This window comes from Vigna unguiculata, chromosome 8, assembly GCF_004118075.2.
Source record: "Vigna unguiculata cultivar IT97K-499-35 chromosome 8, ASM411807v1, whole genome shotgun sequence".
Lineage (NCBI taxonomy): Eukaryota > Viridiplantae > Streptophyta > Magnoliopsida > Fabales > Fabaceae > Vigna > Vigna unguiculata.
In genome coordinates, this window is record NC_040286.1 from 7914468 (window position 1) to 7934377 (window position 19910).

A 19910-nucleotide genomic window follows, 5' to 3' on the forward strand; every position below is an offset into this window, starting at 1 on the left:
TAACCCAAAACATAATTTGGTCAGCCAATTTTACAAAGCATTGGGCCCTTATTTAAAAATAAAGTAACTGCATTAATCTGGTGCGTTAGTCCTCTTCCATTTGGGCCACGATGCAATTTACAACTTTTATCTTTTCTCCTTCAAACTTGGGCTTGTACTCAAATAATATTGACAAATCTTGCTGCAGAGCTTCTTTTACTTTCCTTGCTCTCGACCTTGTCATAGTTCCTCCAAGTTCTTCAAGTGGATTCTTGTCCTTGCTCATTGTCACATCTCCATCATTCTCTCCCTCTTGAGAAGGATTTGTCCTCAAATCAGATTTTTCCTCTACATCAAAAAGGGATAAGTCAGACACATTGAATGTGGAACTAACATTATACTCACAAGGCAAATCAATTTTGTAAGCATTGTCATTGATTCTTTGAAGCACTTGGAATGGACCATTCCCCCTTGGTTGAAGCTTTGATTTCCTTTGTTCTGGAAACCTTTCCTTTCTCATGTGCACCCAAACCCAATCTCTAGGTTGGAAGACAACCTTCTTTCTACCTTTGTTAGCTTGCCTTGCATAGCTTTCATTTTTCTTTTCAATTTGACCCCTTACTTGCTCATGTAACTTCTTCACATAGTCAACTTTAGCTTGTGCTTCTTTATGCTCAAACATGGAAATGTTAGGCATAGGCAGCAAATCAAGAGGAGTTAAAGGGTTAAATCCATATACAATCTCAAAAGGTGAATAATTAGTTGTGCTATGGACAACCTTATTATAAGCAAACTCAACATGAGGCAAACATGCTTCCCAAGACTTAAGATTTTTCTTTATAACAGTCCTAAGTAATGTGCCTAAAGTTCTATTGACTACCTTAGTTTGACCAATTGTTTGTGGGTGACAAGTAGTAGAAAATAACAATTTAGTACCAATCTTACCCCACAAGGTCCTCCAAAATAAGGAATTTTGTATCCCTATCACTCACAATGCTCCTTGATAGTCTATGAAGTCTTACTATTTCCTTGAAAAACAAGTCAGCCACATACAATCATCATCCACCTTCTTGCAAAGTATGAAGTGTGCCATTTTAGAAAATTTTTCAACAACAATAAAGACAAAATCCTTTCCATTCTTTGTTTTAGGCAGCCCCATAACAAAGTCCATAGAAATGTCGGTCTAAGGATATTAAGGAACAGGTAAAGGAGTATATAATCCATGAGGCTTCACCTTAGATTTAGCCTTTTTACAAACAATGCAGTGATCACAAAACTTATGTACATCACGTTTCATATGAGGCCAAAAGAAATGCTCTTGCAAAATTTCCAAAGTCTTTTGAACCCCAAAATGACCCATCAAACCGCCTTCATGTGATTCAGTCACAAGCAACTCTCTAATGGAACACTTAGGCACACACAATTTATTTGATTTAAACAAGAATCCATTATGCCTATAGTAACCATTTTCAGAAAACTTTTCACATGCAACATATATTTCAGCAAAATCTGCATCATCCTTATACATGTCTTTCAAGGATTCAAGACCAAACAATTTAGTTTCAAGCATAGAAAGCAATGCATGCCTCCTAGAAAGTGCATAAGCCACTATATTTCCTTTCCCCTTTTTATACTTGATTATGTATGGAAATTGCTCCAAAAACTCTACCCATTTAGCATGCCTCTTATTAAGCTTACCTTGTCCTTTCAAGTATTTCAAGGACTCATGATCACTGTGAATGACAAATTCTTTGGGTAACAAATAGTGTTGCCAAGTCTTTAAAGCTATAACCAAAGCATACAATTCCTTATCATAAGTAGAATAGTTAAGGGCAACCCCACTTAACTTTTCAGTAAAATAAGCAATGAGATGTCCATCTTGCAGCAAAACAGCCCCAATACCCACATTTGATGCATCACACTCAATTTCAAAAGATTTTGCAAAATTAGGCATGGCAAGAATAGGTGCATTAGTTAGCTTTTGCTTAAGGGCAGCAAAGGCCTCCTCTTGTTTCTCTCCCCATTTAAAACCCATAATCTTTTTTTAACAATTTCATTTAGAGGTGCAGCCAGGGTACTAAAATCCTTAACAAATCTCCTGTGAAAACTTGCTAAACCATGTAAGCCCCTCACCTCACTAACAGTCTTAGGTGCAGGCCATTATTGGATGGCCTTGACCTTTTCTGCATCAACTTGTACACCTTTAGCACTCACAACAAAACCCAAAAACACCACATGATCAGAATGGCAAAATCCTTTAATACAACCAAGGGTTCTTGAATCACTCAAGAATTAGGAGAATCACTCTCACTATTAGATAGAAAATTGAATTTCTAAACAAAACTTAACTTGATTTCATTGATAAGAAATTGTTCAGCTTATATAGGAGCTTTAACCATTAGGATTACAAAAGACCATTAATTGTTATTATATCCTACTAGTGCTAATAATAATCCAATCAAGCTAATAATGGTCCATTACTTAATGGCTGATTATAACTGAAATTGTGGCAGCCAAAAGTCATCCAAAAGTATTTAGCAAGGTCCTCTTAGTCTTCCAAAGGCTAGTTCTTAAGATGTCAAATGGGCCCTTGTTACACTTGAAATTAAAGCAAAACTAAAGCCCATTAATTGGTTAACCCAAAACATAATATGGTCAGCAAATTTTACAAAACATTGGGCCCTCATTTAAATAAAAGAAACTACATTTATCTGGCGCGTTAGTCCTCTTTCATTTGGGCCACAATGCAATTTACAACTTTTGTCTTTTCTCCTTCAAACTTGGGCTTGTACTCCAATAATATTGACAACACTTGCTGTAGAGCTTCTTTTGCTTTCTTTGTTCTAGACCTTGTCATAAGTACTCAAAGTTCTTCAAGTGGATCCTTGTCCTTGCTCATTGTCACATCTCCATCAATTTATCACTACCCTAAAGAAACTATTTTTAAAAATTTTAAAGGAAGATATATAAGGGGCAAGGAGACATGTCTTTGACTGACCAAACAAAGACACATGGGTCCTTAGGTCGAGTACTATAATGATGTAGAAATACAGTAGGAATATGAGTCATTCTTAAGACTTTACACAAAATCTTAACGACTTGTAAAGTTGCCCAAGCGTTAGGGTGAAGTTATGCTCGCGCCACGTTCAAAGTATGTAGCACTCCCATGGTAAAGTTATTGAAAGGAAGCACAATGTGCAAATGAGTAAGCAAAGTGGAATACATATAAAATGAATCACCATCATACCCCTTTGGCCCATGACAAGCATTATTTAAATGACCAACCTTGTCTAGAGACACAACATCATCTGGACTATCCTTGTCTAACACCGGGTTAATGTCGACAAACTTACAGATGGAAGAAGAAAACTTATACTTAGAATAGTACTCACATATACCGTTATCAACCCAATCATACACTGTGAGAAGGGGAAAGTCTTCCAGAATTATAGGCGAAGACACTATGAAGCCCCTATAACCACTAGATGAAATGGTAGTGGATGCCTCTACACGATCTAAGTGACCCTTGCAAGCTACAAAACTAGAATCAGAGGATGGTAAGGACAAAGACATACCTGAAACCTACGAATACCATAAAGCCTAGAAGGAGCAAGCAGTTATGAGTCCTTTACACTATCACAATAAGCACAAGTGATCCCTCAAAGGCCCCACCAGCCTATTTATAGCAAAAGAAAACTAGTAAGGGGAAGTTGTGACTCTTCGTATCCCAACCGTTAGACCTGGCCACATGCAAGGGTCCTAATAATGACTGTCCCACTTCCTAAGAAAATGTCATATCACTTTGGGCCAATCCCATCCATAACTTTAACATTTTCGAGCCTTTCACTCCCAACTTACACCCTTTCGATCCCTTTTGTCAATAACTTGCACCTTTTTAGCCTTTTCATCCACTACATGTATACAAAGTTGTCGGGCAACTATGTTGATATAACTTAAGAAGATTTAACACCAAGGCAAAGGAATTTTTCTTGCTCAAAACATCCAAAGCCTTAGGACGTTAAAGACACCTCAACTAAAGATCACTAAGGCGAAACCACTATAATAACTCTAAAAAAGTCTCAACTCCTTTAGGAACATGATGGAATGACAAATTTCACTAAGACACTTGACTAAGAATGTCTTAACTTTGGGGGGCTAGTGTACATGTAATGGCCGAGTATGTCCCTACAACTTAAAGGTCGAGGACATCTCAGCCTAGACAAAAAGGACTAACACATGCCGCTACTGCAGTATGGATCCACCTAAGTAAAATGACAAAGTCACAAAAATGATTAAGGATAAATAAGAACGTTAAGCAAACCTTAAGATGACCTAATGTTGATTAAGCTAGGCCCAATAACCAAGAACCATCCAGGTAGTATAAATAGTACTATTCACGAGGTAAGTCAATGATCTCCTTTATTGCAACCCTATTTACTGTAGTAACTAACTTGGACGTTGGAGTGTCTTTCCAGACTCCCCCGCTGGGGTGACCTCTACAACCCTCATCGGAAGAAAACATCTCAACAAAAGTAGTGTTAAAGATTGGTAAATTGGAGGACAAACTAAAGAGTGAACCCAAGTGTTAACCAAAGACATCTTAGTTCTGATAGAAGATTTGTGTCTTTCTAGGTATATCTAGACCTATATGTCATCCTAAAAAATATATATTAATTTGTATAATAATAAATAAATCAAAAGATCAATATTTTTAACAATATTCAATATTAATTAAAAAGTTAACAAGAAAAATACACACAAATGAACATTATTTTCAAGAGTTTCAACCAAAATATTTAATTCAAAAAATTATTACACTATAAAACTCACTGAACTAAAATTTTAATTTATTGTTATAAAGAAAAGAAAAACAACAACAAAGTTACTTCCTACTTCTTGATTTTATACCTTTCCCTAGTCATTCATCATTTTCGAGGAGGGAAAAAGGAAAGAATAAAAAAAGAAAAAAAAAAAAGAAGGGGAAAGATACTGCGAGGTAACACCGCAAGGAAGCAACGGAAGTGTGCATGACAGCCTTTATGTGATTGTGACCTCCCCTCCTTTGTTCCTCTTTCCCTCCGTCATCATCCCCAAACTCCATACGGCGCCGTTTCCCTTTCATCTCTTCTCTCTCTCTCTCTCTTTCTCCGATGCGCTTCTCCTTCTCATTCCGCTCTGTCGTTTTCTTCGCGCTTTGCTTTGCGCCGCGACTCTTCCAGTCAACGCTACCGTTTGGCTTCTTCTAATCGTCGTTTTATCGATTCATCCGCATAAAGCACTATCCTCGCGCGCTTTCCTTCCTCACTCTCTCACTCGGCGACTCCTTTTCACTCCGTCTTTCTTTCAACTCTTATCTGGAATTCAGCCGAACCCCGAACTGTTGGTTCGTTGAAGAAAACACGTATTCGATTTTGTGTTTCTTTTCTTTTTTGAACTGTTTAGGTTTCCAATTTCATCGCTGTGAAATGATTGCGATTGTTATTTCCTTGTTTTGCAGGTTTCAGTCGGTGGTTTTTTATGCGTGATCGCCGGAATTAGGTTAGTTGATGTTCCTTTCTCGCTTTACAAGCAAAGCGACTGTATGCGTTGTATTTTTAACAATTTGTTTTTAATTTAGGTTAATTTTTTTTAACATGTTTATTAAAAGATAAGAACTATGTATGGTTTTGGAAGTAAGCTTTGCTTCGCTTCGATTCTTCGCAGATTACCAATGGAAGTTGCTGATTCTGGAGCATCCTGATTTTGCCGTGGCAAGGAGGAGAGTTTGTTTTCAGTCAAATTGTTTTTGAAGGTAGTGTATATGCGTGTGTTTCTGTGGTGGTGAGTTAGATTAGTTAGATGTTATTGTTATCTCACCAGAACGATGTCTTGAAGGTGCAGGCGACTCTCTGCCGTAGTTGATGGAGCGGCCTGGGAGCTTAAATGGCAGTCAGCATGTGATAGAAATAGCAGGGAGTTCCGATGCTTCTACTTCAACTGCGACACATCATAATAGCAATTTTAATGGCACAGATGTTACGGTACACGAAGAAAGAGTTACCGGTGCAAGGACGCCTCTATCTCATCCTTCGGTTTCAGTCGCTAGTTTATCAAATGGGTCTAATAGTCGGAATTCCTCATTCATGAGACGCGGGGATACTCGTAGGAATAGGAGTCCGGTGCATTCGGGGTTGTGGATATCGATTGAGCTGGTCCTCTTAGTGAGCCAGATTGTTGCATCTATCGTTGTTTTATCTTTGTCAAGGCATGAACGTCCTCGTACTCCATTGTTTCAATGGATCATTGGTTATGCTTCCGGATGTGTTGCTACCCTCCCTCTGCTTTATTGGCGGTATTATCATCATAACCATACGAGAGAGCAGGATTCATCTCAATCAAGGCAAACATCTCCTCGGATTAATGATCCTTCAGGGACACTCCTTTTCAGTTCCAGAACAAGTGGTGGAGAAGATGGTCAGGTTGTTGCATCCTCCAGAAGCAATCAAGCTTCTGTGTTGATGAATAGAAGGTAGTTAATCAGTTACGATTGTATCCTTGTTTATACAATGTTAGAATGTCACATTTTTCCTTTCATGGTGAATACAATTGTATCAAAATTGCTGCTTTAGTCTTTAGAATTATATGAAGTTAATGTGCATTCATATGTTGAACAAAGTTTGCATGCTAGACTCATAACGCTGACATATTTGCTTGTATAAAAGATCTTATTGAAGCATATAACAAAGAGTGTAGGTGTTTTTGCTTTTAATCAGCGACGTAAGGGTGTTACTGATTACTGGCTTAAAGAATTATCGAGATTGTTTTACCCGTAATAGTTATGGAAGAAGTTAAAGTGTTTTTTTTCCCCTGAAAAGTGATATGAAGGAAATATCCATATCTAATATTTAAATATTCTTTGGCCTATCCCATGCTGGTTCCCATGTTCCTCGACTTGCTCTAATTTCACTATTTATTCATTAGATTTGTAGTTTCAACGTTTTGTTTCATGGTTATAACTTGTAATAGCTTATGAAGCTGCTAAGTCCTTGTTATTCTTGCAACACAGAATGAAGACTCTAGTGGAATACTTCAAAATATCTTTAGATTGCTTTTTTGCTGTATGGTTTGTTGTTGGAAATGTATGGATCTTTGGGGGACATTCGTCTGCTGATGAAGCTCCTAACTTGTACAGGTATAGCCTTTAATTCACTCTTGCATTGATCTTTTGGTTTTTCAGAGTCATGAAATTATATCTGTTCCGTTTCACTTGGCAGGTTATGTATAGTGTTTCTTGCCTTTAGCTGTATTGGTTATGCTATGCCCTTCATTCTCTGTTCAACAATCTGCTGTTGTCTCCCATGTATAATTTCCATCCTTGGGGTTAGAGAGGACATGTCTCAAAACAGAGGGGCAACTTCTGAATCTATTAATGCTTTGCCAACTTACAAGTTCAAGATGAAGAAAAATAAAAGAAATGGAGAAGGCAACTCAACTGAAGGTGGAGTTGTGGCTGCAGGAACTGAAAAAGAGCGAGTAATATCTGGAGAAGATGCAGTAAGTACCATCTGATTTATGTATATATGTGTGTGTGCGTGTTATGTTATACTTTAGTCCATCTTAATATAATTGAATTTCTGAGAAGAGGTGCGTGTTTGTAAACCCTCACTAAAGTGTGTTTTAGGTGAATAGAGGTTAAGAAGAATAAACCCCAGATGGTTTCTGTTAGTGCAGTGAAGTAGTTAGGGACCTCAAACTGAATTAGGGGGGATAAAAAGGGAAATGGAACTTCTAATTCTGGTAGTTGGGAAAAGAGAGAAACAGGAGAATGAAAAAGGGGTGTAGCGTGCATTTTATGACAGGTTATGAGAAAAGGGGAGAGTGATTTGAAGGTTTCAACTTTCAGACAAAAGGTACAATCCAGACCATGTTTGTAAAATATGCATTTCTATGTAATAGTGATGAAAGGATGGGAAAGAAGGGGGAAATGATGAGATGCTGGATGAAGGAAAGATTATCATAGGTGTAAATCATGCATGAAAGCACTGTGATTTAAGGATAGTGGAATGGTGTTCTGAGAGGTATAATGATGTATGTATAAAGCTGTGATCTACTATATATGCACCATAGAAATGTATGCACTGTGATTTTAGGATAGCGGAGTGGACACCCAAGAGGTATAACGATATGTGTATAAAGCTGTGATGTACTATGTATGCACCATAGAAATGTATTATTTCTTTCTTAGATTGCTTGATCTGTGGGGTAGGTGCAATGATACATGTATAAGTTGATGGCTCTGCACAGAAGCAGATAATTGTTACCTTTAATAGTATCTATAACTGAATCCAAATAGATCAACAAGTGCCAACGAACAATAGATCTGCATGAGAAGACTGTACATATCCATCACCCCCCCTGCAAACATAGGTTGAGTTGGAAGAAACCGCTTGTCTCTAGGAAGTTGAAATCTAGGTCTTAGAGTACTTGATGATGAGCACTCATAAATTTGCTTTGCATCAAGGACCTTTTCATGAACAAAATGTATTTTATTCCCATGTTCTTGGCGTGAGCATGTAGTGGGACAATATTATGACATTAAATAACTGAAAGATGGAACTAAAACTAATAGTCTGAGTTCAGTCTGTTAGGATTGAATCCAGAATGTATTCTACACTGGAACGCCATGCAGAATTGGATGATCTGCATCTTTGCCGCTTTGGAGATTGAAATCATTTAGCCAAAGTTGAGGTGGAAGGAACAACATAATCTGAAGAAGGATGATGAACATCATGATCTAGCTTATAGCGCAGTTGGTCTTAGACTTTGGGCTTAATTCAAAATGTTCTAAAACTGATCTGTTTGCATGCCTTATAAGCATTGCTTGAGTATGTTTCTAAGCCATGTGAGACTGGGCACTGCCTCAGATCTAGCACAGTGGGTGCTGGAATTTGCAATGAAGTAGACCAAATGGATTTCAATTAATGTAGCTTTTCAAAGCAGCTCCTCACACCTGAGGCTATGGAACTGGAGTTAGCAATGTGGGTGGCCTGACAATAGATTTAAGATAGATTTTGATACCATCTTAAAATTCAGGTTTTAAGACCTAATTCAGCTTCACAAAATTGACTTGTATGGTGAGGATTATACAAACCTCAGAAATAATTGCTACATAGGTTGTATCTCTAGGGTAAGAGGAACAAAACGTGGTCCCTCAGCAAAATGAAGTGATGGAAGTTGCAATGAAAGAAAACCGAAACTCATTGTTTACAGCATGGATTACCGGGGTATCTAATCCCGTTCGTTCCCCATGCTATCGCACCCTAGTGTTGGTAGGGACCCAGAGAGCTGCCTTCGCTTTTGGCGTTTCTTCGTAGATCTGCGGATTCCACCGCTACACACAAAATTCCACTCTCTGTCTCACTCAAGTGAATTTGTTTTGAGAGATTCTACCAGTTTTTGGCAACTTTCACTTTCAACCCGATTCACCACGTACGTGCCCTTTACGCCCAGTCATTCCGAAGAACACTTTGCAGCCTAACCCAAAATCCTAATTTCATTCAAAAAAGGCTTGATCTGGGGGTAACTAATGCTGTTACAGTTAACAGTAAAGTAACTGAATCCTAAGTTCTTAACAGCGCAACAACTGCCAGCAGATTCTATGGCATTGCAGGAGACTGTAGATAGGGCTGTATATATCTCTATAGAAGATGGTAGTAAAATCTTGATTACCCCAATTATTGGCTTTGCATCTTAACCCAAAATCCTACTTTCATCCAAACTCCTATCTATTGCTACTAGTAGTTCAAAATAACTGTTGATGTTACTGAGTTATATGAAATATTGCCCTTAAGAGACTTTGTCACATTGAAATTGTATAAGCTTAGGACACATTAATCTCTTTGTGTAGGCGGGGATTGTAATTTTTCAAAATAGAGGGCAAAGTAATATATTTTTAAATACCTTGTGTTTTGGTAGGAAATTTCAATGTCCAAAAAATTCAAATATGTTGAATTTGTATTGCTTTCATTTTAAATTGTTTGAGTTTTCAAATATTTTGTGTGGATAAATCAATTCAAATTTATTGAATTTTAATTTTCTTGTTTGGAAAAAAGTATTTCAATTACTATCAATTAAACTGGTGACATTTCTACTAACAATTTCTGGAAACATTGACCCAAAAATAACCACCTCAACTGAAAATAACTCCATTGACCATTGTCGAGAAAATACTGACAAAAGTCAACAGAGAAAGGTCTACCTTGGCGGATAAATCATTCCAATAATGTCAATTGGAAAACAACTCCTATCAATGTCCACTACAAAATTTGACTCACATCGGTTGGAAAATAGTCTCATTGCAGTTGACAAAAGAAAACATCCTTGTTGTGTCAGTAGGGAAATAATTCTGCCATTGTTGGGCAAGAAAACCTTGATTAACATTAGTTGAAAAATAATTCGGACATACATTCTGAACGACATTGGTCCAAAAGCTATCCTGAACCAACTTTAACTGGAAATAATCCCAGTTGATGTCAACAGAAAAATTGTTCGATATTAGTTGAAAAACACCATTAATGTTGACAGAAAAAAACCTTTGAGTTACTTAAGATGAGAAATAGCATTGGTCCATACAGGCTCAAAAAAACCTTTATGGTGGCAACCAAGAAATAAACACAATCCACAATTGACTTTAATATGAAAGAAACCTCTGCATTCATTAGTTGAAAAATTATGGGCTAAAATGTCCCAAACTAAGCTGACTCGATGTTACCCCGACCAAGGTTGGGCTGAAGAGAGAATATGAAGACAAAAGACAGATTTAAGACAAGAAAAAGTATGAAGAATTTCATAATTTAACTTTTTAGGTGGAACTTGAAATTCTTTGGCTTAGTGGTTAGATGGGAGAGAAGGGAGGGAAAGGTCGGTTTGATCCTCTCTTAACAATTTGAAGAGATAAGGATGGTTTGGTGGGTTTAGAAGGGAGGTTGGGAGAGGTTGTGGGTTCAACTCCCTTCACTAACAAAAGATAACAATTAACATTTGCAAATAAAAAAAATAATCTAATAAATTATTTGAATTTCAATTTTTCTTAAATTCCCCATCCAATAAATATATTTGTCATAAAACATTTCAACTTTTCTATAAAAATGAATTATCCTCTAAATGTTTCCCATCCAAACACACTATAAGGGAGAATAATATAATTTTAAAAAGTAGAGGGGATAGTAATATAGTTTAAGCATCTCTTAGGCGAGGATTTAATTTACCAACTAAATATCATCCTTAAATTGCCAGGTTACCCTGTTCAGTTATGTTAGATTTGCTATGATAGCACAATAGCGCTTATTCAGTTGCGGTAGCACTTAAAGTTTTTTTTTTGTAGATGTCTCTCATCCATGCCATCTGGTAAAAGAAGTTCGATTTGGTGTGGTTGTATTGAATTAGACTATTATTTCATTTTTGCTACTGAATTCTAATAATTTGACGTGTTTGAGCCTAAAAAGACCTTGTATCACTATAGGGATTTTTTTGTTTCATCTGCCTATGATTGAAAATCCTATTATTCTTGTGGTTTTCGACAGGTATGCTGCATCTGTCTGGCAAAGTATGAAAATAACGATGAGTTGAGGGAATTGCCTTGTTCTCATCTTTTTCACAAAGATTGTGTGGATAAATGGTTGAAGATAAATTCATTATGCCCCCTTTGCAAGAATGATGTTGGTGAAAATTTAACAGGATTGGTCTCAAGTGAAGATGCCAGCCAACACCGGAGTGAGAGCAGGATTGAGAATGGCCTCGCGAATACCTCACTTTAGTCGAGTTATATACAGATATACAATTTGATCCCTCTCATTTTCCTTGAGAATTGGATAATGTCCTCTGGCGCGTTACTAGAGAGAAAGAAAGAACTAGTCACCTTTGGTGATGGTGGGAATTACCTATTTATGAAACTGAACTTTGCACAGGCAATGGTGAGTTCCTACACAATAAACTGCATTTCTCTCATAACAAGATGGCCTTCTCGATGGAAAGGAAATAATCTGAAGCCCCTTTTGGGTACGCACAGCTTGTACTTTTTGTAAAGTTTTTTCTATGCACTTCACCTTTTGGAAGGATGCTTGGTTGAGGTCATCCATTCCATCTCATTTTTGTTGATGCATTTTCCTTTTCTTGTTGAAACTTTACGATGGCCTCATACAAGGCATACCCGTCTGTAGTCTAGTGGTGCAACTAATTGTTCAAGGGACGCCCATCATGGCCATAAATCGTGTGGTATTGACTATGGGAATTAAAGAGTCCGATTTCATGTAAATGAGTCACAGGAAAAATATAATATATATATAACGTCAAGTATTTGCCATCTTCATCATTTGGCAATTGTGTCACGTCTTTGTAAATGTACTTCTTGTTTTTTTTTTTTTTTTTTTTAATTCGCGAGTTTTACCTAAAGGCATTTTACTGCAGACCACATGATCTTTTGACCTCCTTGATTTATTCTTCATAGTGGTGGTATAATACAATTTCTGTTATTATTTAACAATACGGGTATACAAGGCTTTTGCATCCTGTATACCCCGTAATTGCAAATTGTCCCCCAACAACTTTTAAGACAAAAGCACCAAAATTATCAAAATGGTGTAATTTTGGTGTCATGCGAGCTCAGTATGATTTTATTTTTGAGAAAATCATGTCAACAGATTTTGTTGTGTTTTTTTTTTATATTTTAATCGAAGTCGTGTTAATTTGATACTATTTTAATTTATTGTAATTTTTTTAATTATATACTTACTATTTTATTCGAAAGCTAATACTCTTTGATGAAAGCCGATACTCTTTGATGGGAGTTTTGTTATGCTGCTGGTTTTCTCCGTCGTGGTTTGAAGTACAATCATTCCGGTGAGCATGGGTGTTGGTGGTTGTGATTTGAAGTTAGGTAGCCTTATGTAGGTGTGAATGAATACGATTGAAGTTTTGTTTTGTTGTAATGGTTGCACCAATGTTTTCTTGATTATCGAGTATGGAATAGAAATTTCTGAAAAACAAATTTTGGAAGGTATTTATTGAAAAAACTTTGCTTTCTGGATTGATGTTTTCGGAAGGTTATTTTCCCCTTTTGAAAAGCAAATTTTGGAACAATAATATTAATGTTTTGAAATGATTAACCATGCACTTTTTAAAGCAATAATTTTAGAATATATGGTTTGTACGTCATTTTGGAAACCGTATTTTAGAACAAATTTTTAAATTCTGAAAGGCAAGGCGTAGTTCAGAAGGTAAAAATATTTATTTCATTTAATACATTTTTAACCCTTATATTATGTTTCAAAACATTAAAAATTTGTTCAATTTTTGCTTTTTTGACACTTAAATTTGATTTTGTTAGATTTATTATGAATGGAGACTTTTACACACGGATATAAGAAGAAATTTATATGTTTCCGTGAGTATACATGTTCAAATGAATTATGTTTTGTCCTTTGATATAATGCATAATGAATGTATGCCATATGATTCTAGTGATCCGTTAGCAATAAATGAAGTAAATGTAACCATTATATAATTATTTTGATACGGTAAAGTTACTTAAAAAGTGTTTAAGGAACATAAAATTGTAGCATATAGTTGTTGGGTCTTTCGAGAGAGGATCACCGGAAAGATTTAATACCAATGAGATATGAGCCTTATCCACACATAATGGATTGACATCACTCTTAATCCAAAATCTTAAGGCGATGAGTTTATGGGTCTTCATATATGGTGCTCAATTGTCTCATTTTTACTCAATGTGAGACTTAGACTCACTTGAATTTCCAATAATCTTCCCTTCAAGTGAGTCTCTTCACGTTGGTACTTCCTTCTTGAGCTAACTACTGAGTACCCTTTTGTCTGTGGCATCGTTCTTCTTAACAGAACTCACTTACCCGACCTACTATCAGGAAGAGACCTTGTCTAAACTGATCACCACACGAACCTAGACTCGGATACCACTATTGGGTATTTCGAGAGAGGATCACTGAGGAGATTTAACACCAATGATACATGAATCCAATCTATACATAAAGGGTTGACACCACTCTTAACCTAAAACCTTAAGGTGATGAGTTTACTTCATCCTTATATGGTGCTCAATTATCTCATTTTACTTAAGTGTATGAAATAAGACTATATCGTAAAAAAAAATAAATCAATCTAAAACTTTACAAAATAAGTTATCATACTTGCATGAAATAAGTTAACATAAAAAAATAGAGAAGATTGAACATAAAATATAAAAGATTTTTTTCTTTATTTTAAATATAAATAACGCATTACAAAGCATTACAAAGGAATATTGAATAAGTAAGTCAAACAATGGTTCGAGGTAGTGATTTTCTAGTACTCAAGTGGAAATTGCTGCCGACGGTGAGGAAGAAAAAAGAAAAAATTAAGAAAGAAGAAAAAATTCAATGCAAACCAAACAAGCTAATAAACTGGTATTCATTACTAGATTAGCCAGTCTGGTTTGTGCAAAAAATTTTCCTTTTTCTCGTTTGGCGATTTTTGGGTTTAGGGTTGAGTGTTTTAGTTTTAATTTTTTTTTTCAGGTCTAACGCAAAGCTAATTTATGATGTCATAATTATTTTTCATGTGTTATAATTATTTTTCATGTGTTATTTTTGATATTATTATTTCATACAATGAAATGGCAAGGACAAGAAGTGTTAGTTCTACCCATGTTGGAACTAGCAGAGAAGTTAAAATACAAAGGCCCACAACATCTGTTTGTAGGAGGAACCATGGTGAACCTTTAGATGTTAACCTTGTTGTTGCAACTCAGATGGTTGGTGATAGTGAATAGTGTGAAGAAGGCTTTCTTGGAGGCCCATTAGACACCTCTCTGCAGGTAAACTATGTTGACCATGTGGCTTTCAAACTCTGAGAAGGTGACGTAAGTAAACCAAAATTTAGGTTGTTTTTTAATTTGATGATGAATTGACAATTTATATAATGTGATAACAACATTGAATGTGTAGGACCAAGAAGATTTGAAACTAGTCTCTCAAAGTCAGAAGCTAAATAAAGTAGGAGTTTCTAACGCAAATATTGAGGAATTTGTTTTTCATTTTAGGTTGTTGCTTTTGTGCAACATAAATTATGAGGTGGTAAATAGGGGATTACTAACTGCATTTGTGGAAAGGTGGCATAAGGAAACAAATTCATTTCATTTATCGATAGGTGAGATGATAATTCACTTTCGGTTGCCAACCCTCTCCCATCCCAACTAGTTTGCGTCGCAACATAAACAAACAATCACATTTCTTTGTCTCAGTTATACTTGGTTACAAATCAAATTTGTATTTTTTGTACTTACCATCCCTTTCATATCCTAACAAAACATATGTCTTTCTTCTAGGCTGTCCATTAGCTTTGCTATATATGAGAATAACAACCACAAAACCAAGACCAAAACCAATTTCTCACACCCATTCAAGTAGATCATCATGCGTAGCAAATATCATCTGTCGTAAAATGTACACTATAATCTCATGCAACATCGTCATCACTCATTAACATTTCATATTCTTTCATGCACAAACTTTGCTAAACTTTATTTGATACTTTACCATTGAACACCTTCACAAAGAACAAAAACATATTAGATAAAAAAAACTCATAATGTATTGTTTTGAAGCATATTGCAGAATTGTGAAAAAACACCCAACCATATCGGATTGGGCATCTAATATACATCATCGAATCCAAAAAATCATACCAAATTACTCAATTTGGTTTGTAGAAACTTGTACCGAATAACATAATTTTGTATGCATTTTCGAATCGAGTAGTGCATACTAGATTACACAATCTGGTTAGTGAAACACTATACCAGATTTGGGAAAGCACACTAAATTATGTAATCCGATACACATTTCTGCAAAATCGGATTGAATAATCCAGTATGATCTCTTGAAAAATTTTAAAAACCTCAACCATTACCACCGCACCCTTGCTAGAACCCTACAGATGAAATGTAGTGGAGAAGAAGAAGGCACCACTGGAAGCAAAGCAAGAGAGGAATTTAATTCTTTTTTATTATAATAACTTTTGAGAAAGGCATATACGAGATTTCAAAACTTAGGGATGTATGAAGAAAAAATGGGAGTGCAGGAAGAAATTGTCGAGTATTCAAGTCTCTACAAAAATTGCAAACGTTGGATCCAAGAATGAATAACTTGTTTCATGTTAGTTTATTCAAAACCTATGTAATATCAATTCTTCTTCATTCTGAGAAGGATTATCCTAATAAACTAGATGATACAAACATGTATTCTCTATACTGTTTGATAAACAATGTTGTCAAGATCGCGATCTAGATCGCAAACTCGTACGATCTTGCGAGTTTTTGTCCTCCAAACGAGCTGACGCGGTTGCCGGATCGGAAGCTTGTCGGATCGGAGCAATCTTCCGAGTTTGGTCGTCGGATCGGAGGATCGGAGGTGCGTCGGTATTGGATCGATCTTCCATGGATGACATTTTAGGGTTCTGTTGTTGTGAGAGATGTAAATGGGGGCAACTAGGTTAAGTTTGATAGCTTTCCCTAACATTAAAAGGGCTGCTCCATGACTTATTAAAATGACCCGGCCCAATTTAAAACCCAACAACACTTTTCCCCCCTTTTAGATAGGTTACTTTTACACCTCGTGAGAAGACTATCGAAGACCCAACAACTGACGAACGAACCTCCTCACACACGTTCACGCGCCTACTGCCTCACTCACGTTCGCTCGCTTACTGCCTCACTCACGTTCACACCTACTGTGCCACCCTGTCACTGACGCCGTCGCCGCCCTTCCCAACGTTGTCAGGATTCTCCACCCACGTCACTGTTTTTTCTCTCTCTCGCAGTTTTTTCTCCCTCACGCATCCTCTGTTTTTTCTCCCTGTTTTATTTTTCCCTCACTGTTCTACGCAGACTCTACACGGCTCCTGTATTTATTTTCTGTTTGAAGAAAAAAAATGGCATCAAGTGGAAGAGGGAGTGGAGTTGGGTTGAGGACAGATCCTGCATGGAGTCACTGCATTTCTATTGATGGGAAAACAAGAAATCTGAAATGTAAATATTGTGAAAAGGTATTGACAGGTGGAATTTATCGACTCAAACATCATTTAGCAGGAACTTCAAAGGATGTTGGAACATGTATTGCAGTTCTGGAAGATGTTGAAAAATCAATGTTGGGTGTGGTTTCCCTGTTGCAGCAAAATTTGGTTAAAAAGTCAATATTCAGAGAACTTGAAGGGGATGGTGGCATGGTTGAATCAGAATCTGCTAGAAAAAGACCAAGTGAAGAACGTACTGATAAGTCATCAAATATTTTTAAGAGAAGGAATACTCAGACTACTATCAATTCAATCTTTAAGAAAACTGAGAGGGAGGATGCTTGTCAAGAAATTGCTTTATATTTCTACAACAATGCAATTTCATTTAATGTGGCAAACAGTGAAGAATTTAGGAGGATGCTTGAGTTGGTTGCAAAACATGGGGCTGGATTTAAGCCACTACCATGAGATTAGGGTGAAATATTTAAAGCAACAGGTTGAAAAGACCAATCTGATTTTGGAGGAGCATAAACTATTTTGAAAGAAAAATGGATGCACAATAATGACAAATGGATGGACTGATAGGAGGAGAAGGACGATACTTAATTTTTTGGTTAATAGCCCAAGGGGGACTGTCTTTTTGAAGTCTATTGATGCATCTGACATTTGCAAGACAACTGACAAAATTTATAAGATGATGGATGATGTTGTTGAGGAGATTAGGGAAGATAATGTGATCCAAATTGTAACCGACAATGCAGCAAATTACAAGGCAGCTAGAGACTTGTTAATGCAAAAGAGGCAAAAGCTATATTGGACACCTTGTGCAGCCCATTGCATTGATTTGATGTTGGAAGATTTTGAGAAGAAAATTCCACTTCATCATGATACAATAGGTAGTGGTAAGAAAATCACAACCTACATTTATTCAAGAACGAGTCTTATTTCCTTGTTGCACAAATTTACTAAGGGGAAAGATTTGATAAGACTCGCAAATACTCGTTTTGCCACTTCTTATTTGACTTTGGGATGCTTGAATGAAAACAAAGGGTCATTGATTAGGATGTTCACATCAAATGAGTGGCAATCTAGTCAATTAGTAAAGACTAGAGATGGAGGACTTGTGGAAAATTTGATATTGGATAAGGAATTTTGGAAAAATATTTTGAATTGCTTGAGAGGTGCCCTTCCTCTAATTAAGGTGTTGCGCATGGTAGATTCGGATGAGAAGCCAGCCATGGGATTTATCTATGAAGAAATGGATATTGCTAAAGAAAAGATACAAAGTCTTTTCAATGGAGTTCGTAAGAGGTAATAATAATAACTAATTCCCTTATACTAATATTTAATTTTCTAATTTATTTGTTTTTGTAGATTAATTCATTTATTTTTATCTTATATAGCTACACCCCTCTTTGGGAAATCATTGATCATAGATGGGACAATCAATTGCATAGGCCATTGCATGTTGCAAGCTATTATTTGAATCCCATGTTGCACTATGATGCTGAGTTTAAAGCTGATTATGAGGTGAAACACGGAATGTATGATTGTTTGGAAAGGCTAGTGGGAGACATTGATGAGATCGATAAGATTGACTCTCAAATTGAGAGTTTCAAGAGTAAATCTGGATTTTTTGGTAGTGCAATAGCTCAACGCGCACTCAAAACCAAAACTCCATCCCAATGGTGGGAATCATATGGTGATGAACATCCAGAACTACAAAAATTTGCAATTAGAGTATTGAGTTTGACTTGTAGTTCATCCGGATGTGAGCGTAATTGGAGTGCTTTTGAAAGGGTAAGAATTCCTATTTATGAAATTGATTTTATAATTATTTTTAGATGTTAGTATAAGGTGTTAATTAACTTTGTAATTGTTTAGGTCCACATAAAGAAAAGAAATTGTTTACAGCAAAAGACCATGAATGATGTGGTCTTTGTAATGGCTAATTCAAGATTGAAAAAGAAGAAGGATGTTAGGAAAACAAAGGACTATAACATGGATGATCTTGCTTCTGATGATGAATGGACAGTGGAGGAAAATGAAGCAAGTTCAAGTTTGGATGCTTCATATGAAGAAGTCTTACTTGAAGTTGGAGAGAATGAAGATGCTAGTAGAGGTGGTGTTGTTGCACCTATGGATCATTTGGAGGTTCCTCCAATTGTTGATAATGATCAAGGTCCTAGAGGAGAGGACATTGATGAAAATGAAGATGCTATGGAGGACAATGATGATTATCCTACTTTTGATATGAATGAATTCCTTGGATAGTTTGTATTAAACATTGAACAATTTATTAGATGTTTTATGCTTGGCCACACTTATGAAACTATTTTAATTGTTATGGATTCATTTTATGAATTATCTGAGTTGTTTTTATCATTTATATTTTTTTAAATGATGCACCTATTTATGAATATGTATTTTTTATCTACTTGTAACTCTTACGAGTCGAGTTACGATCCTCGAGTTACGAGTTTTCATTCCCTTCCCGATCCTCTTACGATGTTCGAGTTTAACAATATTGTTGATAAACTCCTTTAATTTCAACTTTAAAATAAGTACTTTTAAATACCTAAGTATTCGTTAATGTTAAGTCAACCAACTTTCTACAAACAAAATTTTTTATATAAATTTATAATCACAAAGTGAGGAATAAACGAATTACAAGTAATAACTTAACTTCAAAAAGAGGACGAACTGCTCACAAAAATAGCTTATTAATTTCTTTATTTTGCATTTTTTAGGTTCATGAAAATAGGGTACGTTTTTTATTCTTCTTTGTAAAAATAGGAGTAAAGCATAAATTTTTAGCTTTAGGTTGTGTTTAAAGAAGTAAGCGTAAAAGGAGTATAAAAAAGTAAAAAGTA

General features: G+C 36.0%; 1 protein-coding gene and 1 pseudogene across 4 annotated transcripts; both read left to right on the forward strand.

Moving 5' to 3' along the window:
- The first annotated feature begins 4953 nt into the window (after positions 1 to 4953).
- On the forward strand, positions 4954 to 12344 carry LOC114194328 (E3 ubiquitin-protein ligase At1g63170). 4 transcript variants are annotated; one of them, XM_028084479.1, is made up of 7 exons: positions 4954 to 5380; positions 5477 to 5517; positions 5683 to 5770; positions 5860 to 6487; positions 7025 to 7150; positions 7233 to 7512; positions 11541 to 11827. In XM_028084479.1, exons 4-7 carry the CDS (start codon positions 5880 to 5882, stop codon positions 11772 to 11774), a joined length of 1248 nt encoding a protein of 415 aa, XP_027940280.1. In that variant the 5' UTR covers positions 4954 to 5380; positions 5477 to 5517; positions 5683 to 5770; positions 5860 to 5879; the 3' UTR covers positions 11775 to 11827. The 4 variants fall into 4 exon arrangements, with proteins under 4 accessions (XP_027940280.1, XP_027940281.1, XP_027940282.1 ...); XM_028084480.1 differs by having other exon boundaries at positions 4954 to 5362; positions 5854 to 6487; XM_028084481.1 differs by having other exon boundaries at positions 4954 to 5362.
- A 4612-nt stretch (positions 12345 to 16956) lies between these two features.
- Positions 16957 to 19311, forward strand: LOC114194796 (annotated as a pseudogene).
- The last annotated feature ends 599 nt before the right edge of the window (positions 19312 to 19910 follow it).